Source organism: Bufo gargarizans, chromosome 4, assembly GCF_014858855.1.
Source record: "Bufo gargarizans isolate SCDJY-AF-19 chromosome 4, ASM1485885v1, whole genome shotgun sequence".
Classification (NCBI taxonomy): domain Eukaryota; kingdom Metazoa; phylum Chordata; class Amphibia; order Anura; family Bufonidae; genus Bufo; species Bufo gargarizans.
This window is the reverse complement of record NC_058083.1, coordinates 185,132,782-185,160,437: the sequence shown is the minus strand read 5'-3', so window position 1 is coordinate 185,160,437 and position 27,656 is coordinate 185,132,782. Positions and strand designations below refer to the sequence as shown.

At 42.5% G+C, this 27,656-nt stretch overlaps 1 protein-coding gene across 1 annotated transcript in view; it reads right to left on the bottom strand.

Moving 5' to 3' along the window:
* Positions 1–344: 344 nt before the first annotated feature.
* The window catches only part of SERPINI1 (serpin family I member 1), a 68,091-nt gene continuing 40,779 nt past the window's right edge, over positions 345–27,656 (bottom strand). The window contains exons 6-9 of the mRNA XM_044290154.1: positions 26,838–26,935; positions 15,669–15,755; positions 1,298–1,387; positions 345–920 (exon numbers count right to left, since the gene is read on the bottom strand). Coding sequence (XP_044146089.1) covers positions 844–920; positions 1,298–1,387; positions 15,669–15,755; positions 26,838–26,935 — 352 coding nt within the window. The 3' untranslated portion in view covers positions 345–843. The remainder of the gene's footprint in view (positions 921–1,297; positions 1,388–15,668; positions 15,756–26,837; positions 26,936–27,656) is intronic.

The window sequence follows — 27,656 nt, the reverse complement described above, 5'->3', positions numbered from 1 at the left end:
TCAGAGCAGATCTCTGACAAGGGAAAGACTGGTTTGCAGAGTGAAACCTGAAGGCTGCAGAAGACAAATGGTTGTGAATTTTTAAAGAAAATTTCGAAAAATGCTTTTTCTTCTAGCTGAAAATAAGCACAATGCTAGAATAATAAAAATAAATGACCCGTAAAGGTGTCCATATTCTTTAAGTGTTGGAAAACCTATTTAAATGATTAATTAATTAATTGCAGAAGTCTGCTAAATAGTCCCGTTATATAAACCATTAAAAAAAATACGATCAGCATGAACGGTATCATGCGTAACATATGCTCATCTTCACATTCCAGAAAATAAGAAACTGCAAACGTGACTATATTTCCAAAACATCAACTTTATAGCACAAGGAAAACACATATTGCACTTACTTTGCACCCACTTTGGATGTGTATAATAAAACAGGAGTTTACACAGATGCTCTAAATAAAAATATATTTTCACATGTACAACTTTATTTGGCAGGCGATCACAACAAACACAAGGAGAAAAATGTAACACTGGAGGCGATATTCCTAGATGTAGGGTTTCCACAGGCTTTTATTATCCAACGATCTTCTCTACTTTTGCAGTATTGAGACCTCTAATGTACAGTGCACTGACAGAAATGGCATTTACCAGGATTTACCCTGTTACGGACTGAACATTCTTCTTTTTCACAATGGTGTCCTCTTTATAAAAATCCCTACTTACATTCAACTTACCATTTAATACATATCCTGGAAGAGGTAAAAACATTTATACAACAAACATCAATTATATAATTTGCAAACCATGTGCTTATATATTATTTTCCATAGTTAGGTATATATAGGACTAGAGTTCTTCAAAATCATGACCACCAGAATTCAGTGCCTCTGGGTGCATGACTCTTCCCATAAACAAGACACAGCCTAAAATAGAAGCAAAATCAGATTACAATGGATTTGTAAGGCATGCCGTGTTTGATTTTGTAAAATGTATCAAGCAAGAGCTGGGAATCAATGATAAACATGCAGAACAGCTCCCGGAAAGGAGGTTACATAACCACTGGAACAAGCTTGCATGTTCACTTCAGCAGAAAGACGTTACACAGACAAAACAAACAAATGCGGGACAAAACTGCTCTGGAGGCGATTGGAAAAAGCCGAAAGCACAGATACCTTTGCTACGGTTGAAAGAACCATATCAAACAGCAGAAATGGCAGCAAGAGCGAAATGTTCCACAGCGCTGCATGCACTATGGCAGAAGTCACTTTGAGGTCAAATGAAAAGCATGAAGATAACTCACCAGTTCTGCGGTTTCTAATCAAGAAGAAGAATGGGTGGTCAAAAATCACCTGGGGGTACAGAACTGCCATCCTACTATTGGCAATCGTTCCTAATAGATAAACAAAATGCCATTAGATGGGACATGAACTGTAAAAACACACAATGTTGTTACGTATATAAATATATATAATAATTTTTATATATCTATATCTATATCTATCTATATATAACACATTACGTTGTGTCTTGGGGGCAGAGAATACTGGGCAATGGCGCTCTTGTTCAGACAGCGTTAACCTAAAACTGCAGAAAATCGAGGTTCTAAAATTATATCTTTTCAAATCTTTATCACAACCTGAGCCTTAAAGGGGTGTTCCAGGATTTGAAATATTGATGGCCTAACCTTATCTGCTGTAAATGCGATAACCCTTTAAAGGGTTTTTCTGAGATTTAAAAATGTATAGCTTATCCCCAGGAACAGCCATCAATATTTGACCAGTGGGGGTTCAACACCCCACATGCATGCTGATTATCGGTTTCAGAGCATCTTCAGCACCAGAACTGCACAACTCCATCCATAAACAACTCGATCTTAAAACAGCTAATCTGTAGGGGGTGTGGGAAACCTGTCAGTCAGATATTGATGACCTATTTTGAAAACCCCTTTAATCCCTTTGCTACCAGAACAGTATATGTATGGCGCTGGAGCGATGTGTAAACATGGCGCCCGCTCGTACGCGCAGCAGGCACCATGGCCGGCAGGTCTCTGCTGTTTCAAACGCAGAGACTTGTGTCTAATTACCGTGAGCGGCAATAATGCTGATCGCTGTAATTAAAGGGCTTTAGATGCCGTGATCAAGTGAAATACTGTACCATGAGCCCCACCAGAAAGGCAGAGGGAGATTAAGGAGGTAAATAAGTGGCTCAAGAACTGGTGTGGAAAGGAGGGGTTTGGGTTCCTGGTTAACTATGCCTAGTTAACTTTGCTGTTCGCAAACGTGGTGCAGCTGTTTTGGGGGAGAATATGAGTCGACTTTTGGAGGAGTGTTTTAAGGCTATGTACACCTTTGAGGACAATTTATTTTTTTATTAGTGCATTATACTCATTATGAGCTAAAAATCTTTTTTTCAGTTGGTCTTTATTATAAATATGGAGTCTTTTTCTCGGTACAGAGCTGAGATGCTCTACTAGCAGGATCTTAATTTTCTCTCTGCTCCTTATCTACGCTCTAAGACCTTATAAACACTCAAAGCTCAATCCTTACTTTACTGAAAAGAATGTGGCTTAGATAGGTGTTTATGACCTCTTCGTAATAAGGGTTATTAGAGGACGGCACAAAGTGAAAGTAGGGTGCTCACAGCTAGAAAAACAGTTAACCCTTTGTGACAGAATGGCTCAATATTTTTAATAAAGACCAATTGAAAAAAAAAAAATATATTAAATATATATATTTTTTTTTGCCCCAAATGAGTAAAATGCAATCATAAAAAGAATTGTCCCCATAGGTGTACATAGCCTTTAAACTAGGGACTTGTGGTATCACGACCGGCGTGCCGATCACATACGTGACGCAAAGGAAGTGAAAAGGAAGGCCCTGTCCAAGGCAGAGGGAAAGATGGTGACCTCTAACTCACCTAGAGGCTGGCACCTGACTGCCCTGACGTCCCTAGATGGGTTTCTCACCCATACGCCGATCACGTTCCTAAAACCCTGGCTTTCCCTAAAATGAGCCCTACGTAGTGAATAGGGTGGTGGGAACACTAGTCCGCACCACTAACACTAAAGGGAAACACTAGGGAGAAGACAGACAATACTGACAAAACACATAATCCCAGGTGGACGACAACAAACAACCAACAGGGATCCGGAGGGTAACGCTCTGGTACGACAACCAGGGATAACAGCAACTAAGCTCCAGTGGGTCAGTATAGAAGTCCAGGCAGGAAGCTCTATATCTGGCAACCAGAGAAGTGGGAGAGGGGAATATAAGGAGGTTGGGAGTGCTGGACAAGAAACAGCTGAGGAGAAGAAGCTGCGGATCCCTGAGTGAGACAAAAAGGATTACAAGTCAAACCCAAAAAGCTACCATTAAGAAAGCTACCGCTGCGACTTCCTGACCCCGGGTACAACGAAGTCAGACGTGGCTCTTGACACCCTCGTGACATGTGGAGAGGGCAATTACATTATAGAAAAGAAAGATACCCAGATAGTGACCTGGGGCTAAGTAACGGAACTGGGGGTGGAATGGAAGGAAGGACCAGAACAATTCATAAGGAAAGGCGTAGGGTAAAAATATCCCACCATGCCACAAGCCTGATCAACAAAATTGGTTGACTGGAATTAGTAATGCCTGAGGAGGACTATAACATGGTGAAAATAACCGAGACATGGCTGGATGATAGCTATGACTGCGCGGTTAACAAACAGGGATACAGTTTGTTTAGAAAGAGATGGGTTTGCCTTTATGCAAACTTCTGGCTAAAGCCCACACTCTGGTGAGATATAAGTGGGGGGAAATGAACATGTAAAGTCACTGTGGGTAGAAATACATGGGAAGGGGGGGGGGGTTGGGGGAGTTGTAGAGAGCGAGAGGAGAAAGAATTTTTTAATTTTTTTATTTTTTTTACTGTATGAGGAAAATAAAATGCCCGATAAAATATAGAGTGTCAAAATAAACACCCTATTCAATGTGGCCTGTCTGACCCAGAAAGCAGTGCAGCAGTGTCTTAAGATTAAAAGAGACAATACTCATAGGATACAGGGTTGTATGCCACCTGGACCCAGTGATTTAAGTAATGTAATAGACAGAAACTTATTTCTCACAAAAAAAGGACAGCAGCACTTGTAAAAGTCAGGTGCAGAATCCTCTGACCTTAGGCTGTTCGGTCAAAATGGTTGTAGATTTTCAAAGAAGAGGCAGCACTCCAGGATAAAAGTGAAAAGCGACCCGCTTTATTTTCCCTGTGCAACGTTTCAACTGCTCATTGCAGTCTTTCTCAAGCATAACAATTGGTGTCACAGCATCTATATTTATACCCACAATGCTTAGTGCATCAAATTAACAAAGTGATTGACAATAACATGATCAATAATGTGTAAAAACATGACTTGCATTAAAAATGTCCATAGTTGTCTGTGAATTCATTACATATATATGGTAAAGCCACGATTTTGCATACATAGTGAAACTTCATAGATAATTTTTAAAGATCGCAAACAAACATTGCCTAATTCATAAAGTGCCTCGAGCTTTAGCTTCAGTGATCACCTGAATGTGCCTAATTAGGCGGTCAATAGGCCACGTGATTTAAAAACTTACAGCGTGGAGCAACATGATGGCAGCCGTCCCGGCGTCCCCGGACCTCCACCGCGCATGCTCAGTATCCTAGCAACTGGTGTACACAATCACAGACCGGGCTCAATGATGACTTCGGTCGTGATGCACGCACCAACCGCCAGGCCCCGCCCCCGAAGCATGACGATACGGGAGCGGACGCCTCCAGGTCACATGACAAGTCATGTGAACCGTAGCCTGGCAACAAGGAAGCGTTCACCCTCGGCGCACCGCAATCTCCAGTGTTGGTCAGAGCACAGCAGTGAGGCCTGTATAGGGGTAGAAAGGACCACATTGGGAATGATCGGGTTGTCAATTACTAATAGCTAGATTGCTGCAGATGATTATTGTGAATAAATCAGGATGTCAAACTGTAAATATCGGAGGATTGTAGTAGGGACATTACATGTATTTAATGGAGAAAAAGGGTGCGGTATATATGGACGCGTCACGTAAGTGATCATCCCTACAAACCTTCAGGACTACAGGGCACAGAGTGTTGTCCACACCCCACATCCTCATAGCCTACATCCACCCCCTATACATCTCCTATGGTCATAACTTCCTCCATTCACGACTTATCCATTTTCTCTTTAAAAATAAAACAAAACCATAGTTCCAACCCCAGTCTCCTATTATGGGACTAAACCACCATAGACGATCGCCATCATTATCCTCCACCGTGATAGTACACTTGAAAAATAAAAGAATCCCTTTCAGATCCGGAAAGTTCTGAAAGTAAAAAAGAATAAATAATTAAGATAATAGACACCAAAGGTGATCACATAACCAAATTGGTATAAGAGGAAAACAAGCCCTCAGGGGGGCAAGGAGAACCCCAACAAACTACATAATGTTCCATTTAAAATCCACATTCAGGCCCTGTGGTTTGAGTGACTGTAGGCGATGTATCCATCGCAGTTCCCGTTGTTTAAGGGTCACTGTAAGGTCCCCACCTCGTCTACCTCTTTGGACCTGATCTATAATCATACATTTTAGATCTTTTTCAGTATGACCATATTCCACAAAATGTTTTGGGACCGGTAGATCTAGTCTTTTGCATCTTATCGAAAACCGGTGGTTATCTACGTGTTTTCATGTCACATGTGGTCTCCCCCACATAGAGGAGACCACATGGGCATTTCAACACATATATGACATACGTGCTATCACACGTCAGATAGTGACGAATGTCATATTGTACTCCAGTACCTGGGTGTGTGAATACATTACCCTTAATCATATACGTGCAATTCACGCATTTAAGGCACAGGAAACATCCCATCCTTTGTGCCAAGGAATGTTTGCACCTTCTTTTAGTAGGGACATCAGCCCTCACCAGCCTGTCACGTAGGTTGGTCGGCCGTCTATATGATAGGAGTGGAGGCCTAGCCAGTGATTCAATCTTAGGGAAATTACTCTTTAGGATAGGCCAGTGTTTGCTCAATATAATAGCTATATCCTTACTCTGCTCTGAGTATGTTGTTACAAATGGGATCTGTTTTGGTTTAGATTTATTTTCCTCCTCCCCATGCGGGTGCTGTATTCTCCTCAGATGTTTTACTAGATTTCTTAGTCTAAATTTGTTAACCATTTGCCCATATCTGACAGGTAAGTTCTCTGGATCCTGTACAATTCTCTTCACACGCAGTAATTGACTGCGTGGTAAGGATTCGATGCAGGGTCTGGGGTGACAGCTTTCAGATTCGCAATAACGTATTGCAATCCGTTAACTTGGTGAAGATGTCCGTAGACAATCACCAACTATGGACACCATTGTGTCAAGGAACTGGACCTGTTTGCTGGAGTGTGTTAATGTAAATACAATCTCACTGTCCATATCATTCAAATAGCAGTGAAATTGTTCCAAAGATTTTATGTCACATTGCCAAATGAGGAAGACGTCGTCTATGTACCGCCACCACCCCAATAACTTGTTGAAGTGGTGGGATACATAGACAAGGTCCTCCTCAAGTGACGCCATAAACACATTTGCATACGTGGGGCCACATTGAAATCACTGGCTAGGCCTCCACTCCTATCATATAGACAGCCGACCAACCTACGTGACAGGCTGGTGAGGGCTGATGTCCCTACTAAAAAGAAGGTGCAAACATTTCTTGGTACAAGAAGGACGGGATGTTTCCCGTGCCTTACATGCGTGAACTGCACGTATATGATTAAGGGTAATGTATTCACACACCCAGGTACTGGAGTACAATACGACATTTGTCACTATCTGACGTGTGATAGCACGTATGTCATATATGTGTTGAAATGCCCATGTGGTCTCCTCTATGTGGGGGAGACCACATGTGACATGAAAACACGTCTGAATAACCACCGGTTTTCAATAAGACGCAAAAGACTAGATCTACCGGTCCCAAAACATTTTGTGGAATATGGTCATACTGAAAAAGATCTAAAATGTATGATTATAGATCAGGTCCAAAGAGGTAGACGAGGTGGGGACCGTACAGTGACCCTTAAACAACGGGAACTGCAATGGATACATCGCCTGCAGTCACTCAAACCACAGGGCCTGAATGTGGATTTTAAATGGAACATTATGTAGTTTGTTGGGGGTTCTCCTTGCCCCCCTGAGGGCTTGTTTTCCTCTTATACCAATTTGGATCACCTTTGGTGTCTATTATCTTAATTATTTATTCTTTTTTTACTTTTAGAACTTTCCGGATCTGAAAGGGATTCTTTTATTTTTCAAGTGTACTATCACGGTGGAGTAGAATGATGGCGATCGTCTATGGTGGTTTAGTCCCATAATAGGAGAATGGGGTTGGAACTATGGTTTTATTAGATTTTTAAAGAGAAAATGGATAAGTCGTGAATGGAGGAAGTTATGACCATAGGAGATGTATAGGGGGTGGATGTAGGCTATGAGGATGTGGGGTGTGGACAACTCTGTGCCCTGTAGTCCTATAGGTTTGTAGGGATGATCACTTACATGACGCATCCATATATACCGCACCCTTTTTCTCCATTAAATACATGTAATGTCCCCATCAAGGACTACAATCCTCTGATATTTACAGTTTGACATCCTGATTTATTCACAATAATCATCTGCAACAATCTAGCTATTAGTAATTGACAACCCGATCATTCCCAATGTGGTCCTTTTTTTCCCCTATACAGGCCTCACTGCTGTGCTCTGACCAACACTGGAGATTGCGGTGCGCCGAGGGTGAACACTTCCTTGTTGCCAGGGTACGGTTCACATGACTTGCCATGTGACCTGGAGGCCAGGCATGGAGACGTCACCTCCCGTATCGTCATGCTTCGGGGGCGGGGCCTGGCGGCTGGTGCGTGCATCACGACCGACGTCATCATTGAGCGCGGTCTGTGATTATGTACACCAGTTGCTAGGATACTGAGCATGCGCGGTGGAGGTCTGGGGCACGCCGGGACGGCTGCCATCATGTTGCTCGACGCTGTAAGTTTTTAAATCACGTGGCCTATTGACCGCCTAATTAGCACATTCAGGTGATCACTGAAACTAAAGCTCGAGGCACTTTATGAATTAGGCAATGTTTGTTTGCGATCCTTAAAAATTATCTATGAAGTTTCACTATGTATGCAAAATCGTGGCTTTACCATATATATGTAATGAATTCACAGACAACTATGGAAAATTTTAATGTAAGTCATCTTTTTACACATTATTGATCATGTTATTGTCAATCACTTTGTTAATTTGACGCACTAAGCATTGTGGGTATAAATGTAGATGCTGTGACACCAATTGTTATGCTTGAGAAAGACTGCAATGAGCAGTTGAAACGCTGCACAGGGGAAATAAAGCGGGTCGCTTTTCACTTATCCTGGAGTGATATAGGAGATATATAGATAGATATATATATATATATATATATATATAATCCCTCCTCCTTTCCGTTTTTTACTGATCCGTGTTAGGTTGACCTCAAAATACATATGGTCGTGTGACTACACTGTAAAGGAAATATGGTTTCTCCATCAACATAGAAGAGGGTGCTTTACTGTAAAAGCAGTGAGACTATGGAACTCTCTGCCAGAGGAGCTGGTGACTGAACTCACTAAATGAGTTCAAGAGGGGCCTGGATGTATTTCTGGTTATAGTTTCTAGAATTTTGGAGAAGGGTTGAGGGTCCAGGGAGTTATTCTGATTGCCCGATAAGAGTGGGGAAGAAACTTTTTTTCTCTAAGATGAGAAAAAAATAAAATAATATATATATGTAGAAAACGGGACAGCACTCCAAGGCTTGAAGAGAATAGATATCTTTATTCACCCATGTGAAAAATAATAGCAACGTTTCAGCTCACAACTGAGCCTTTCTCAAGCAAAGAAACACAAGCCTGTGCCTATCTTATACAGCATTCTCAAAAATCAAGTGACCAATGAATTTACAGATCAAAAACATGTGACTACTCGTCATGTGAAAATAATTAACCTAATTAGGTCATGTGAACAATTACATATGCAAAGTATCCTACTACTGAATACATAGAGCTGTGTCCATTAGTATTGCATCCAAACTCTTAACATTTGAATAGTGCATTTAGCAAGGTGCATATGTGCATGAATACAGTGAATGAAAATACAAAAAGGATAAATCATATATTAATGTTTAAAATCATACACCATGGAGACTGAGGAAGACAGGAAACGTTTGACTATGTCTGACAAAATCGCGTGTCCATGTGAATACTGGCCAAGAACAGCACTGTTAACTAATACTGCAAGTACCACATAATGTCAAAGACAAACCTCTGCCTCCAATATGCGCACGCAACTAAGCTCCACTACATCGCCAGCAACCTAGCTTCATGATGTTACTGTGTAGGGGCTACTGCACGCGCATAATGTGGCATTACTTAAAGGTATCGTCTCAGTTTGGAACAAGGCACTTATCATTGTGTCAACCTCACTGTCTGGGCCAATCGGAAAGGGATCCAACCTCCCGGGTGGATCAACCCCTCCAAAATTGTGGTCAGGTAAGGGGGACAACACACGTGAATGTAGTGTACCCCGAACCGTCTCACTGTTTCGGTCCATAGACAGTGTAATGGGGATCTCCCATATAGACCACTTAATAGCAGAGATTAATTTTGACACAGCGTGGATACAGTAACAGAGGAAAATCTATCCAGTTAATTTTATACACATAGAACATCGCGAGCTGTCACAGGTGTCCGAACTTCTATGTTCACCATTTCCGCATCAGTCTGCATGGTGTCTAAAAAGCAAAAAAAAAGCAAAAAAAGTGGTCTATAATTTTTTTAAAATAAAGACACCTTGATATCACCATACTCTTCGGAGTGCTGAAGTTTCTATGTTAATATTTTCAAGGGTTAGGAACCCACAACCTCAGCACCCACCTATACCAGGACAATAGTGCAACAACATCCTATTCAATCCCTTGGAATATTATCATTACATGAAATAACTATATTCTACATGAAATAACTTTATTATACCGATTTCTTATAAGTTATTTTCTGATCATGGACAAGAAGTATGATCTAGCCAGGGCTGTGGAGTCGGTAGATAAATGCTCCGACTCAGACTTCTCAGTTTTTGGTACTTCCGACTCCACAGAACTACTGTCTAGGAAGCTGCTGCCTTCTCCTTTGTGTGCTGATCTTCTGCTGAAAATGGGGTAGGGGAAGGGGCATTTATTTTAAAACATGATTTCCCTAGTAGAATCCCATAGTCATGTTTAAAGTTTAAGCTAACAATCTGAGTTTACAAGTTTTTATAGCCTTAGCTGAATGACAGTTTTTTAAATGGTTTACCCATTCAGTCTTGAACTATTGACTATCCATTCCCGTCACTTATACAAGTGTCTCTAGTTCTGCAAAAAACATATTTACTTAATCAGTTATCAGTGAGAGGCTAGGTTAACCATGGGCGTTGCGTTCCCTGTAACAGAGGAACACAACACAATGGAAAGTATAAGTATTGCCACTCCTTAACTGTGCGTTGCGTGCCACTCCATTAGTTCAAAAAATATTTTTTTCCTATTTTCCTCCTCAAAAACCTAGGTGCATCTTATGGGCAGGTGCGTCTTATAGGGCGAAAAATACTGTAATTATTTATAACTTTTTGTGAATTGGGACATTTAAACATTTTTTTAATTTTTATTCCAATTTAAATCTAGTAGGAGTCGGTTCATTTTTTGCCAACTCGACTCCAGGTACCCAAAATTGCCTCCGACTCCTCGACTCCAACTCCACAGCCCTGGATCTAGCCATGCTGCTTTGAGATAAATGTCCATAGAACAAAAACATGTTTATTGGATTTAGGGTAAATCTTTCATTCATTCATGGGTTTTACCAATAACCAATCTGCATACATACTGAAGTACACAATAGTGCACTGGATTAGTACATTCAGCACACACCAGAAGAGAATCTGCATTTAAAATTATACACGTCCGTGAATGTAACCATGACAACTCGAGACCAGTTCACCTTGCCAACTTCACTCCAGAAAATAAGAAACAGAAATTAATTTAAATGCTGCAAAGTTGGGATCTTTATTGATTTTTGACAATGACTGCCTCTTGAAAGGTACATGTATTCCTAATGAGCTGCTGGATCCTGGCTAGTGGCGCTATGTCTAAAGGCTGCCATACGATTACGGCAAGACTAGCTAATTATCTTATGTGTATCGCGGACTATCGACTGTTCCCCAGTAGATGATATTGAGGAGGAAGGTGATGGGTCAAATACCATACTTTGCCCCATATACCCATTTTTCATTCAAGCACGCTCCTCAGCATCACCGCATCCTAGCAGGATATTTACATGTAGAACTTCCTGTTTTCCTCAACTTCCTGCTGGGTTTTCTAACAAAACCCAGCACGCCTTGCTGTGAATGTTTCACAGGACTTGTTTCGCCCAGGTAAAATGAATAGTGGAGGTATATGGGGTGTGACTATTGTTGTGGGAAAGGTGGTGCAAGCCCTAACATTATAGAGCAAAGCATGTTGGGTTTGGTTGGAAAACCCAGCAGGAAGCTGAGGAAAACAGGAAGTTCTACATGTATACAACCTGACTAGAAGAACTGATGAAGAAAACAGGGTGAGGAAAGTGCTGACATGAAAAACAGGTATATGGGGCAAAAAGGTATGCAATTTGGACAAATAAAGAAATGAATCACGAAATGGAGGGCTCCTTTAAGACTGTGCTGACACCTGTACTTAGATGTCACGACAGTCTAATGGGCAGTCAAAACATATCATTCAGATGCAGCTGGTTGAACCAGGGAACACAGGCTTGGTGACTAATAAATTGCCACAAAGTTGACCATGATCAGACAATAAACTGACTGCTTTCAGTGGTAAACCTGCAATGGACACAGACAATGCATGCAACTGCTGTGGGGCTGGGGGGATGTTTTGCCCAGCACTGAACTCCATCTTCTATTCCGGATGTTAAAACACTGCATTTCCATATAGCCAAGACTAAGGGAAGCTCAGTGCAAATACATTATTAGAGCTTCCATTACAGACAATGGTAACTTTATAAACTCCTATGTACTCGGCTCCCCCTAGTGGTAGCTTCAGGTAGACAGCTTTGTAATATGGGAAGTAGACAATTTATTCATGTATTTTGCCATCTTTTTGGCAAATATGGTAAGAAATATGGTGCTCAGAATGAGCGCCATATTTTGGAAGTCAGATAAACAGGGTGATGCAAAGGAAGACTTTCTTTTCAAATCCTGGAAAACTCTAAACATATAGGTGGCTGAGCGTGACTGTCAAATTTGGGAACTGGACAGTTGGTTTAAATGCATGTTGGAGATTTAGAAAGTACCAAAAGATGTCAAAAGGCACATCTGCCGAAAACTGAACATTCCCTTTATCTACACAAATATAATCTTACATAGATCTTTGACTCAATTTTTTATTTAGAAAAACAGGGAAATACAAGATTACATGCTGCCATAGAAAAGCTCTAAAATACAAAAGATAGGCGCAAGCGTTACAGTTAGAGCCTCAGACTTTAATTGGTATTCTGTGAACTACACGCAGATCGCTATGTACTCAGCATGTACAAAAGCATGACCTTCATAAATCTAGCCATGGCATCTTTTTGCCTCATGAAATATACTTACCCCAGTGCACATATTGCAGTATATACCATACCATAAACAATTAATGCTGATATTTAAGAATACAACTGTGTATTTCAATCAATGGCTAGCCACAAGCTCTACAACAAGTGCTCAATAGAGTGGTCCCTCAAGTTACAATATTTTGTATTAAATCATTTTTATTTTTTCCAATAATAAACAATATACAAATATATAGAGAGAAGGAAACAAAATTATATATATATCCTTCATATCTCCCAATATAAAAAAGCCAATTACAGGACAAGATATATAAATATACTACATTAATCTGTTAAGGCCTGTTGACATATAATAATAGAGTGCTCATCAGAATAGTACCAGTTTATCTTCTCCCGTACACAACAACTCTATTCCTATTCCCAACTCAGTCAAGAAGAGCTGCAAAATGACAACTAATACATCTATTTTACCAGAGAAGTGGCCTTCATTGGTTGGAGCTGAGTCTGAGGCATTGTAGGGCGAGTCTAGTTTCAACTTATAATGGGTCAGAAAAGGACACTGTATGTTGAAAATATTATATCCTGAGGCCATTGTATCTTGGTGGATCACTGTAGTTGATATAGTGCTCAATATTTTATTGTACCTCTTTACAGATGTAATGCCGGAGAGGTGGGAACACAATTTCCTAGACCATTGAGCAATAAGGTTAAATAAGTATATTATTTGTGACCCCAGAAACTATTTGAAATCATTAATATAGTGATATTAGTAATAGTGGATGAGAGGAATAGAAAGGGAGTCTGGAGTTGTGAAAGGTCCTAACTGCCATCCCTGACCTGAGGGAATATTAAGTAGGTCATAACTGCATCTTGAGGTACGGACTTGAGTGTAGTCTAACCTTCTCCAGGTTGAGGCTGGGAAGGCTGATTTACCACTGTGGAAATTATTTGCTGATATAGTGATTGTTGAAGCATCTGGTGGGACAGGCCCTTAGGTAATCAAGAGGCTAGTATATATGTGTGTGTTTACACTAGAAGAAATATTCAGTTGAGGTGTCAATTTATCCAGGACAGTAGCAGCTGGGATTAATGCCTAGTGTAACGGCATTACATAACCAGTTTGACTTTGGGCAAATCTTAAGGGTGTTATTGATGGCAGTCCCCTGGTTTTCACCCTTTACCCCAATAGAGGGATCTGGACTTCGCTGCACAGGACCAACCAGGCCACTACCTCCTGGAGTAGTCCTGGTGTAGATGACAGCTAACCCACGGGGGTCAGTGACACCAGTGTGATGTACACCAAGGGTTCAGGCAAAACTTGTTGTCAGGAAACTAACCACTGTGAGAGCAGGGGGCAAATCTGTAGAACAGGTCCGGGCAGACATCAATGGGTGAGGATGGATGACGAGCGAAGGTCAAGGCGGGCAGTGGATAGTCAGAATAATCAGATAGGCAAGGGGTTCAGTACACAATTAGACTACAAGATAACAAAACACCTTCACTGGCGGACTAGGAACTAGGCACCCACCCTAAGGGAGCTTGCCTTATATAACATGGAACATCCAGCCATTGGCTAGAGAACTTCTTGGTTGTTTGCGCAGGCCCTTTACGAAGCCAAGAGCACTAAAGAACAGGCCAGGAGGCCTCAGAAACATATAAAGGCACAGCCTGCATCACAAAGCACAATGCCAGCGGCCAAGAGCGATGCCGGCAGCACAGTGGAACACAACATGAAGGTGGCAGTGAGTAGCACAGCATCCGTGCCCGCAGAGGGAAGCAGTGCAGCAGTCAGCACAGACCGCCGACATGGCACCTAGCAAAAATGAATGTCAGCTGTGAACTTTTGGACCTTCTTGGTCTGTTTTGGTCAGGAACAGGAATATATTTTTATTATATGGTTTCCTGTTAGAAGACTTAGTAAGGGAGCAATTGCACCATGAGACTCTCTAAACATAGTAGAAAGGGAAAAAGAGTAAGATAATAAAAGGCCTAGATACACAATCACCCTAGATCCCATTTAGGATATTTGACTGTAAGTGAAAATCTGTGAGATTCTTTTGATGCAAACCATAAATAAAAAAGCTTATATGACTTAAAGGGGTTCTGCACTTTCATTTAACTGATGATCTATCCTCTGGATAGATCATCAGCTTCTGATCGGTGGGGGGCCTCCGCCGATCAGCTGTTTGAGAAGGCAGCAGCACTCCAGCAGCGTTGCGGCCTTCTCACCGTTTACCGCCGGGCTGCCCGCCCGCTGACGTCACGACTAGTATCAACTAGCGTGGGCGGGGCTAAGCTCTGTTCACTTGAATGGAGCTTAGCCGCGCCCATGCTAGTTGATACTACTTGTGACGTCAGTGGGCGGGCAGAATTTTAGTCATGTAGGAATCCTGCTGTGAATAAAGGGATCAAATTTTTGCTGATCTGCTCCAACGTCAACAGAAGAACAGAGGGAGCGGAAATAAAATATTTTTGTCCTACTGCAGATAGGACACAGCAGGGAGGTTCCTGCTGCAGCCACTTGACTTACAGTCAGACACAGGATTAGGAGGAGCATAGCTGATCTCCTGGGACACACAATATATTTCTCAATATATATTTCTCAGATTTAACTTTAATATTAAACAAAATAGGGCCCCGAAACAGGAGGAGATGAAGGAAAAAAGTGCTAGGATAATTTATTTTAATTTTGTGCATTATGTGTTTAGTACTTTTTTTTTTTTAAGTCTGCAAATCTGCTTGGCTGTTGTAGGATATCATATAAAATGCTGTGGGCAAACAATGTTCACATTGCAGAGCCGAAAAAAATGCATTACAAAGGTAATCACATAAATATATTCTCCATGGATTTAATCCCACTTCATTCGGAATGAACTCGAAACGCTAACTGCACAGTACTGTACAATATAACCACGAGTAGAGTGTACTATTAAAAATATCATTCCAGGTAATTATCACCATGATGTTATACTATACCAGAGGCAGCAGCGGCTTCAGATCCCTCCTCGTTAATCTCAAGATAAGACTTGTGAACGGCTTTATCAACGTAAAGATCCTTGTTGTCTGAAAACAATACAGATTGGTTGGAGAATTAATAGTTGCATTCAGATCTGATTTTGTGTATGGACAAAGAACAGAAAAGAGAGAAACTACCATGGGGGAGATAAATGGAAGAGGTACATCTGTTTCTGGCAATAAATAATGGTGTATAACTCCAGGCAAACACTCCCACGCCCTGCTGGAAGCGCTCACTACCATTTCTTGGCTCCCGGCTCATTTCCTCCACAGCAAAACACACAGAAAGGACCACAGAATGGCTGTAGTCATCAGATTTAATATGAATTGTATCTGTGCCTCTTTGTGTTCATATATTGTTAGAAAAAAGTAACAGAAAAGTTTAAAAAAAAATTCTGCTAAAAATGAATCTCATTATCTGAAAAGAAGTCAGCCATTATCAGCCAACAGTCATTACTCCATCTTTTAGTGAATGAACGAGAGTAACAGCATGCAGGCACCTGTTTAGGGAAGCCTACACCTGTGTTCTCAGAAATTGACCTATTTTTAAATTATATTTAAGTTCGTTTTTAAAATTTTTGGTGAATTCTTCTTTATATTTTCTGTGTTGTACATTAGAAAAAAAAAATCCCAAAATCGTGCAGTTTTCACACTGGCCGCTAGGTCTAAAATATGTTAAGACTTCCTGTCCCTTGAGAGCAGCTACATGGGCCATAGACACAATGGATAGGAGGGGGATCTCATTGACTTCTATGAGAGATTTGTGTAGGCATGAGGTCAGGAGAGAGAAGATAAGCTGTGATGTCACCTATTGTGAATGGCAGAACCAGTATTATCTACATAGAGGTGTTATTTGCCATTGAAATTCAGCTTGTTAAGGAGATAGCTACTGAAGTTACCTATACAAAAGAGGAAATCATGACCTATTAGACCTAGTCTTCATTGCAAAAATTGCAGGATTATCTACATATTTTAGAGTAAAATGGAAAAAAAAAAAATTATGTAATCAAATATTGTAAGAAATATATATATTAAAACACAATTTAAACATTAGGCCAGTATTTAATGAACATTCTTTTGAAGGGTTTGTCCAGTTTCATGACACTGATGACCTATCCTTAATATCATGAAACCAGAATACAAACCATCTAATTTTTATTTTCATTTCCACAGCCACTCTAAAATGGCCAAGTACCTTAGCCTACTAGACGAATCAACAACAAAGTGAAAAAAATGAGCGGCAAAAAATAAAATAAAAAAATGGGTGAATTATGAACTTATAGTAAATCTATTTATTAATACAAAGTACATACAGAAAAGGCAGCTACAGATCCACAATTTAAAAACTATATAAAAGAAAGAAATAAAAAAGGTAGTGGCCGAGGGTTACCCTATGCAAAAGTACAAGCTCAAATGAGCCTCCAATAAATGAAATCCGATAGCTATAATATAGAACAAGGGCTATAAAAACCACCAATTTGAATGCACAATACATTTTACTGTAAGCAAAAGAAAATAGAAATAAAGAGAGCTACACAATATACTAACCCAGCTGAGACGTGGTCACCCATGGTAAATATCAACCACCAACTCGATACCCTAATACGCTTTTCGCAGTCAGCTTTCTCAAGGGGCACTGACTTGAGGATTCCCAGTGTGTACAATAGAAATGAAAAATGAGAGAGCGTCCAAAATCATATAACCGCCTTTTCTGCATGTGCTTTGAATTAATAACAGCCTTTTCTGCATGTGCTTTGAATTAATAAAAGAGCCACCCAAATTGGTCTACAGGTGGCAATACAGAATATTTTACAGGTAGCCTTATACTTTAAACAACCAACACTTGTTTCCCTTAAGCTCACTGTATCAGCGATCCAGTATCACCATTAGCGCAACCAATCCATAGATACATAGATCAATTTGGATCACAAATTACAACTCCATCAATCATGATTATTACAAAATCATCAATTTTATTAATACTTACAGAGTTTATAACCATTTCTGGCCTCACAGACATTAAGAATATATTAGTTCCTATAAGTTCTTTGCTGCTTGTACTGACTAAAGCAGTGTGTTTGATAATGTCCGTAGGATCCATTGACTCTGTGACCATACACTGTGGACTGGATAACACCTCTGATATGCACTGATTGTATTTTTCCATATATATATATTTTTGCACTTGCACTTTACTTATATGAATTGTAACTGCCACAAATCTGAAGTCTGATTGATCATTTTAATATGTTCTTAATGTCTGCGAGGCCAGAAATGGTTATAACTCTAAGTATTAATAAAATTGATGATTTTGTAATAATCATGATTGATGGAGTTGTAATTTGTGAGCCTTATACTTTAGTCTAAAGTTGACTAAAACAGGATTTTCAACCAAAACATGGTTGAATGGGTGTAACTGAATGACGGCCAATAGCCGCAAGACCACAAATGATCTTTACACGAAGGAGCATTCCTATAAAGATCACTTGTTCTTCGCACACTGCCAATAAACCTGTATGTCCAGTCTGAGCGACTACAGCGGCCAATATGGACTAAAACAGTGATGGTGAACCAAACTGCAACCTAAAACCCACTTATTTATCGCAAAGTGCCAACACAGCATTTTATCCAGAATACTACAGTCCAGTATAATAAACCTTCCATGTACTTTATCATTTAGCTAGAATACCTGCCTACATTCAGTGCACTGCCTGTGCTGTTCATAGTGCACCCTGTGCTGATGAATGGCAGGAAAAGTCTAAGGCCTATTGGTACACCATAGACTTTTTTCCAGGGTGCGGGTGCCAGAGAGAGGGCTCTGAGTGCCACCTCTGGCACCGGTGCCATAGGTTCACCACCACTGGACTAAAATGTGAATGGTTTATTTGGGGTTAACATACATTCACCAGATGACTTTTCATTCAATAGTTTTTTTTTAACTACCAACCTATCTAATGCACATGCCCATTTGTAGATTTTTTTGCTGAATATAAGGATCTTGGACCTGATTGATCATAGACCGGCAGAGGACACGAGTCTATGGTAATCCTGCGCATTGCTGGAGGCTGTGCCTAAATTATGAGGAGGAATAGTCCTTGTCATAAAATTAGGTGGAGCCCTCGGCAATCCGTGAGCCTGAACTGAAATCTACGACAGTCCCTGGCAAGCGTAGATTTCAGTCTTCTTCTATGCCAGAAAACTGGTGTAAAAGAAGATAAATGTGGCGGCACCATTTGCCCAGTTCCCCTTCTCACACCCCCTTTCAAGAAGATTGAGAAGCCAGTGGAGAAACGCCTGGACATTTTCCCTCCCCCTTATGTGTAGAGCGGATATGTGGGATAATTGTATCTCGATCTCCGAGAATATCATCTCTGCCTCCCTCAAAAATTGCTAAATTAGGCCTCTTTAGTCTGGGAGGCTGAATGTTCATTTTAATTAACAAGTCCATATAAAGGAACTGTAAAAAAATACTTCCACAGGACGGACTCATACTTTATGACAGGCTTAGCAAACTGCACATATTGCATATTCTGTAGGGCAGGGGAGCACAACCCGCGGCCCACATGCGCCCCCCAGAACAGAGTTTTGCAGCCCCCATCTTCGATCAGCTGTGTTTCTCCCCGCAGCGCTGCACGATGACGAATGAGAGGTCCTGCACTGTAGCAGGACGGTTTCCCCGCTGGAAGTGATAGTTAGGGAACCGAGGAGAAGGCAGAAGCGCTTTATCTGCTTACTGGTTATTGCTGGGCCGCTATAACTGGGGGCAGGAGGCGGTAATAATCAGTGAGCGCCGGCCTCTGCAGTGAAGGAAAGTGCTTACTGGTTATTGCAGGGCCGCTATAACTGGTGCAGGAGGTGGTAATAACCAGTCAGCGCCGGCCTCTGTAGTGAAGGAAAGTACTTACTGGTTATTGCAGGGCCGCTATAACTGGGGGCAGGAGGCGGTAATAACCAGTGAGCGCCTTTCTCCGCAGTGAAGGAAAATGATGATTACACTTACCGGTAATCGGATTTTCCTGACCCCACGACAGCACCACTGAGAGATGGCTCCGCCTCCATGGACAGGAAACCTGTAGCATAAAAAAGGTGGAGCCACTCTCCCACCTCAGTGGGTTTACAGAGCATGAGAGGGACTCCCCTTTAGGTTAACACAATATATACATCTTTTATTTTATTTCTTTTTTTGCATCACACCACGTGAATTTTTGCACCAACCACCACCTTAGAGAGGGAATTAGACGGGTGCTGTCGTGGGGTCAGGAAAATCCAATTACCGGTAAGTGTAATCATCATTTTTCCCCTCCCCCACGACAGCACCACTGAGAGAGATTACGTAGAATTCAAGGGAGGGTGACCACTTCTAACACCTTAGTACCAAAAAGGAGGTCAGAAACAGAGTCGAGCTGAAGTCTATAGTGCCTATAGAAGGTAGAGGGAGAAGCCCATGTGGCCGCCCTGCAGATCTGGTCAATAGAGACGTTAAACCTCTCTGCCCAGGAGGTAGACATCGCCCTAGTAGAGTGAGCCTTCAAGGACAGTGGAGGAGAAAGACCGGAACAAGAGTAGGCTAAGGAAATAAGCTCTCGTATCCACCTAGCGATGGTACTTTTGGAGGCAGCATTACCTTTTCGAGCCCCAGCGTATAATACTAACAAGGATGAGGATTTTCTCCAATCCTTTGATCTCTCTAGGTACTGGATCAGGCACCTTCTTATGTCCAATAAGTGCCATCTATCTTCATCCTCAGATTTTGGGTCTGGAAAAAAGACTGGCAAGACTATCTCCTGCAACCTGTTAGTTTTAGAAGGTACCTTAGGAATGAATTTTGGATCTGGTCTAAGAAGTACTCTATCCTCACGTATGGACATAAACGGGGAGTTAATAGACAGTGCCTGAAGCTCGCTAACTCTACGTGCTGAAGTTAATGCTATCAACATAACCAACTTTAATGTAAGATTTTTAATAGAGCACTCCTCAATGGGCTCAAAGGGGAGACTGGTCAAAGCTTTTAAGACTAAGTTCAAGTCCCAGGGGGGAAATCTGTGACCCCTAACAGGTGCAACCCTATCAACTGCCTTGAAGAACCTGACTATCCAGGGATCCAGGGCCAAGCTTCTACCACTTAAACCTGAGAGGGCCGAAACCTGAACTTTCAGAGTGCTTTTGGCCAATCCTAAGGACAAACCTCTTTGTAAAAATTCTAAGACCTGTCTGGTGGAAATTCTCTCTGGCCAAACATCTGTGTCCAGACCTGGAAAGGAAAGGAATTTCTTCCATATTCTTGCATAAATAGTGTTAGTCACCTTCTTTCTGCTACTAAGAATGGTGGAGGTCAGAGCTTCTGAGAAGCCTTTCTTAATCAAGTGCACCCTCTCAATCTCCATGCCGTAAGATGTAAGGATCCTATTTCTGGGTGCATTACCGGACCCTGCCTCAGGAGGTTCGGAATTTCGGGAAGAACCCACGGCTCCGCTATCGACATGGACCTGAGAAGAGAGAACCATGCTCTCCTTGGCCAAAAGGGGGAGATTACTATCATGTCTGACCTTTCTTCCCTTATCTTTCTGAGAACTCTGGGCAGGAGCTGAAAAGGAGGAAAGGCATATCCCAGATGGAACTTCCATTCCAGGAGGAAGGCATCCACCCCATATGGGGATTCGAAGGGACTGAGGGAGCAAAATTTTCCTACCTGCCTGTTCTCCCTAGTGGCAAATAGATCTATTTCCAGTACACCCCATAGATCCACAATTTTTGCAAATATAGACGGGTCTAGGGACCACTCCCCTTGTTTCAAACGATGCCGGCTTAGGAAGTCGCCCTGGACATTTTCCCTCCCCCTTATGTGTAGAGCGGATATGTGGGATAATTGTATCTCGATCTCCGAGAATATCATCTCAGCCTCCCTCATTAAAGATGGGGATTTGGTACCTCCCTGGCGGTTTAGGTATGATACCACCGTTCTGTTGTCTGACATGACTCTGACATGCTGGTGCTGGAGTTCTGGAAGGGCTGTCCGTAAAGCCAACAATACCGCTCTCAATTCCTTCCTGTTGGACGAGAACTGTCTCTGCAATCGGGGACCAGACTCCCTGCCTCAACTGACCTCGGAAGTGTGCACCCCATCCCCAAGGACTGGCGTCTGTTGTAATCACTACTGGATCGGGGTAATTCCACGGGATACCCTGGTCTAGGTTTTCTACCTCCAACCACCAATTGAGGGAGATCAGAGTCTTTTGGCTGAGATATATCTGAGAGTCCAAGGTTATCTCCCTTTGTTTTGTCAAATTCAAAATTTCCCACTGCAATATTCTCGAATGAAATTGAGCCCAGCGGACTGCTGGAATGCAGGCAGTCATTAATCCTAGCAAGGACATTGCCTTTCGGACTGACATCCTCGGGTTTTCCTAGGCCCTCCGGGCTTCGTTCTGGATCTTTACTATCTTCTCTGCTGGAAGAAAAGTCCCTTGTCGCACAGAGTCCAACTGAAGTCCCAAAAATATCTGGCTTGTGCTGGGTTCCAACTTGGATTTTTTCAAATTGATCATACAACCCAGATGCTCCAGGATCCGAATCACCGTTTGGACCGAATTTTGACATGTTTCTCGCGTCTTTGCGATAATCAAGAAGTCGTCCAGATAGGGTAGGAACAAGATATCCTCCTTTTGAATAAAGGACGCTACCTCCACCATCACCTTGGTAAAGGTTCTCGGAGCTGTAGATAGGCCGAAGGGCATAGCCTGAAACTGAAGGTGTCTGGTACTATTGCTCTCTGCAACCGCTACCCTTAGGAATTTTTGAAAAAGGGGATGCATCGGGATATGTAGATATGCATCTTTTAAATCCACCACCGCCATGAAACAATTGTTTGGTAGGATCCGTCCGGTTTTTTGACCAAGAACAGAGTAGAGTAGAAGCCCATTCCCTGTTCTGCCCCTGGTACTGGAACTAACACTGACAGCTGATCTACCTCCTCTGACAACTTTCTGGATTCTTTTGTCACCACGAACCTCTGAGGACAATGACTCCTGAACTGCAGCCTTAAGCCCTCTGTTACAATATCGGTTACCCATTTCCCTGCGACCTCTCTCCAGGCAGAGGGGAAGAACCTTAGTCTCCCTCCTACCTGTAGTCTGGCGTAATTTTTTTGATAGTTTGTCCTTCTGAGAGGAGGAGGAACTTCCAAACATGAAACCTACCTCCTGACCCCCTGGGCCTGGGAACTGATCCCTATCTCCCGGCTGTCTCCTTCCCTGAGACCTGGGGACATTCTGAAAGGGACGTCTGTAAGGTCTAAATTGCGAAAAAGAGGATTCCTGGGGCATTCTCTTTTTCCTATCTGCTGCCTTCTCTAACAGGGCATCTAATTCTGGTCCGAACAAGAACTGTCCCAGACAGGGGATGCTACACAATCGTTGTTTAGAGGCCATGTCGCCTCCCTTCCAGTTCTTAAGCCAAAGGGCTCTACGGGCGGAATTGGAGGTGGAAGCAGATCTGGCTGCTAGTCGAACTGCCTCCACTGAAGCATCTGACAGAAAAGCCACGGCTTTCTGTAGGGTCGGTAGAGAATTTAAGATCTGATCTCTAGGGCACTTATCCCTTAACTGACCTTCTAACCTTTCTAGCCATAAGGCTAAGGATCTAGCTGTAACGGTTGCTGCTATATTAGGCCTAAAGGAGGCAGTAGATGCTTCCCAAGTATTCTTGAAGCAAGAGTCTATCTTTTTGTCTAGAGGGTCCTTCAGAAATCCCATATCGTCAAATGGTAATGAAGATCTCCTAGAAACCTTAGAAATGGCCACATCCAATTTTGGTGCCTTATCCCACGAAGTAGTAGCCTCTTCCTCAAAGGGGTACTTTCTCTTAAAATTTCTACTAACGAAGGCTTTCTTGTCAGGCTTCTTCCATTCCCTTTCTATCAAAGCCGATACGCTCTTATGTAACATCTTCTCTTCTTTTCACGTAGTCCCTCAAAGACTGCGTCCGCCACAGACCTATCTTCCCCGACGTCCTCCAGCTCTAACGTAGCTCTAATTGTTTTTAGCAATTTTTCCGTGTCGGACACAGGGAACAAGAATTTTTTCTCCTGTTCTTCCTCCGCGAAGGATGAATCTTCTGATCTATCGTCCCCGCTAATAGACTCTGGTTCTGAATCCGTTCTGTCTACAGATTTTTTAGATTTCTTTGAAGTTTTAAGGGACTCCTTAACCTCCGCTTTAATTAGATCTCTAATGTCCCTCATAAAATTAGGGGATTCCTCCGCCAGGGTCTTCTCAATACAATCTTGACATAACTTTCTGTTATAGGAAGTGGACAAGGGGCATCTACACAATGCACACTCCTTATTCTTCTTTTTTGATGTGGCTTTCTTAGCTGCCATCTAAAAACCAATGATAGAAACGAAGGGATACATCAGTGATTTCATAAAAACTCTGTGTCTTACCCCTTTAGAAGCATCTTCTATACCGGCTGCTTTTCAGATTCCGTTTCCTCTGGTCTTTTCTCCTCCTCCATGATATTCCTGGAGGCATAGGAGGATAAAAAAATCAATATGCCGCAGGGAACAGCACCTCTCCTCTGAGAGTTCCACAAGTTCCCTGGGAGCGCCATGCCTAGATGAAGCGACCTTCTCTCACCGTCTGATCCCCTGGAAAAAAGGAATGTGGGAAAAACTTGGCCGCACAGAGACCCAGATGGGAAGCACAGCCACCTTCCGCGTTCTCCTCCAACTGTGTTCCGGGTGCTGGAACGCACAAGATACCTTTATTTCCAGCCTGGACCGGAAGTCGTCAGTGGAATGCACGTCTTAACTGACGTCATTCCTGCGACTTCCGGTTTGGCACTCCGACGCGCTCCACTGCGCCAGCATCCGCCCGCAGTCCTCACCGGGTGCGCGTCTGGGACGGCCGTCCTCTGGCGCGTTTCCCTCTGCCGCCCTGCATCGCGGCAACACACGGGCCTCTCCTTTGAGGGACCGGTGTCCTCAGCCCTAGGACCAGCAGCCGGCCCGGACCAACCACCGTCCCTCAGGTAACATACCTTGTAAGGCTGGCGTGACCCATGGCTCTCTAGGGTTTCCTAGGATTTCCAAGCCATGGGTCCCTATAAGAAAAAAACAGCTACACGTCTCCTGCTCCAGGGACAGGAAACCTCACTGAGGTGGGAGAGTGGCTCCACCTTTTTTATGCTACAGTTTTCCTGTCCATGGAGGCGGAGCCATCTCTCAGTGGTGCTGTCGTGGGGGAGGGGAAAAACGCTGATTTATGAATAGGAGGCAGGTTAGAAGGAAATGTTGCCAAGGAAGGAAATTATTTTTACCAGTTCCTGCAGCATGGCCCCTGAAACAAAAGGTTCATACTTACCTGCTTCGCGCTGCTCCAGTCTTCTGCGCTGCCCCCATCCATTACACCAAATGGAAAAGGACTTAGAAAAACTAGAGGAATGGTCAAAAATCTGGCAACTAAAATTTAATGTTGATAAGTGCAAGATAATGCACCTGGGACGTAAAAACCCAAGAGCAGAATAGAAAATCAGTGATACAGTCCTAACCTCAGTATCTGAGGAAAGGGATTTAGGGGTCATTATTTCAGAAGACTTAAAGGTAGGCAGACAATGTCATAGAGCAGCAGGAAATGCTAGCAGAATGCTTGGGTGTATAGGGAGAGGCATTACCAGTAGAAAGAGGGAGGTGCTCATGCCGCTCTACAGAGCACTAGTGAGACCTCATTCGGAGTATTGTGCTCAGTACTGGAGACCATATCTCCAGAAGGATATTGATACTTTGGATAGAGTTCAGAGAAGAGCTACTAAACTGGTCCATGGATTGCAGGATAAAACTTACCAGGAAAGGTTAAAAGGACCTTAACATGTATAGCTTGGAAGAAAGACGAGACAGAGGGGCTATGATAGAAACTTTTAAATACATAAAGGGAATCAACAAGGTAAAAGAGGAGAGAATATTTAAAATAAGAAAAACTGCTACAAGAGGACATTGTTTTAAATTAGCGGGGCAAAGGTTTAAAAGTAATATCAGGAAGTATTACCTTACTGAGAGAGTAGTGGATGCATGGAATAGCCTTCCTGCAGAAGTAGTAGCTGCAAATACAGTGAAGGAGTTTAAGCATGCATGGGATAGGCATAAGGTCATCCTTCATATAAGATAGGGCCAGGGGCTATCCATAGTATTCAGTATATTGGGCAGACTAGATGGGCCAAATGGTTCTTATCTGCCGACACAGTCTATGTTTCTATGTTTCATCTTCCGGTCCCCAGCATGGTCAGCAGTAACATGCGCCTCGTGGCCACACCCCCACTGAAGCCAGTCATTGGCTGGAGAGGTGTATGTGACCATGGGCATGTACTGACAGGTGTAAACAGCGCCGGGACCGGAAGATGGAGGCAGCGGGGGCAGTGCAGAGGACCAGAGTGGCAGGAAGCAGGTAAGTATAACTCTTCGGTTTCAGGGGCCATGCTGCAGGAAAATATTCGGGACAATTACTGGGAAAAAGTGTTCATAGGAGTGCTCATATCTTATATCTGGCCGGTATAATCGTGCCGCTGATAAGTTAATAAACAAGGAATCGCTAGTTTGTCGGCTGATTTGCATATTTTATCAGGATGAAAGGTTTACAATTATCAGCAGCACATCTCCATGTGTGATCACAGATGTGCTACCAATAAATATAAAACTAAATGAAGGTAGAATGACTGATAGTGATCATTCCTCCCCAGTCACTTTGCATAGGCTTGTGTAATAGGTTGATGTAATAGGCTTTATTTGCGGCCTCTTGAAATAGAGCGATGTGACAATGCGGCCCTAAGACCAAAAAAGGTTGCGCACCCCTGCTGTAGGGCCTGTATCATTTCTCTATAAGCAGCAGATACATTACCACAAATTCATTTTACCAGCCTTGCTTGATTATATTCATAAAGCTGAAATCTTTTAATTGCATATTCAGACAATCTTCTCTGCAACATGTGGGAAGCGAGAAGCCTGTGTGCGGATTACCCCAATGCATTATTAATGGGCCTCCTGTGCTATATAATAAATAAAAAAGATAAATCCCAGCAATAAAGAATGCTGACAGCCGGAGCTGGAAACTGGAAGTTACAAGTACTGCAGTGGTATCATACCGGATATTGCAGACAGATCAGCTTGTCGACTGAATATCTCGACGACGCCAAGCCTTGACAAAACATCCTTCAGATCAACAGTTTCTTCCACTTTGAACCTATAAAACAGGTTATTAGAGATTAAAGTGGCTTTTCAAAATAAAAAGGTTTTGTACAGTGGTAGAGATGACTGGAACAACATCAGGAAATTGAATGCAATGGAACCTCTTGACGGGATCTGAATGATCTTATCTGCACAATACAACCATAAGAAGTCCAATTTATTCTTCAGAGTGGACCTGTCATCAAGCCCCACTTATATTTTACTTGCTTTATTACGCTGCATTGTCACTGTACAGAAAGTAAAGAAGCAGGGGGTTGAAAGCAAGTTCTCTCCAGCACTTGAAATCCAACATGCCCAATCCTTCGGTTCCCTTACATGGGCACTCCATCCAAAATGTTAAGGGTGTGACGACCATGAAAGCCCAACTTTTCCCATGTTCACAGTCAGGGGTGGACTGGGAACTTAAAGTGGTCCTGGAAAATAATAAAATAAAAGTGGCTCTATTGTGTGGTGGAGCCCATTACCACATTGCAGTACATTATACCACCCCAGCAGAGCCATATACCACAGTATTACAAAATACTGCCCAGCAGCACAAAATACCTCCCCAAAAACTGCCCCTCTGTGGTGGCCAGAGCCATCTGCCATGTTCTGTCCTCCTACTCCAGCTGCCTTAGGATGACAATAGAGTTGAATTCCAGAGTCAGGAGGGGAGTGTCCGTTAATTAGTTACCATGGCGGGCGGTGGTGAGAAGCGCTTGGGCGGCCCCCTGGGA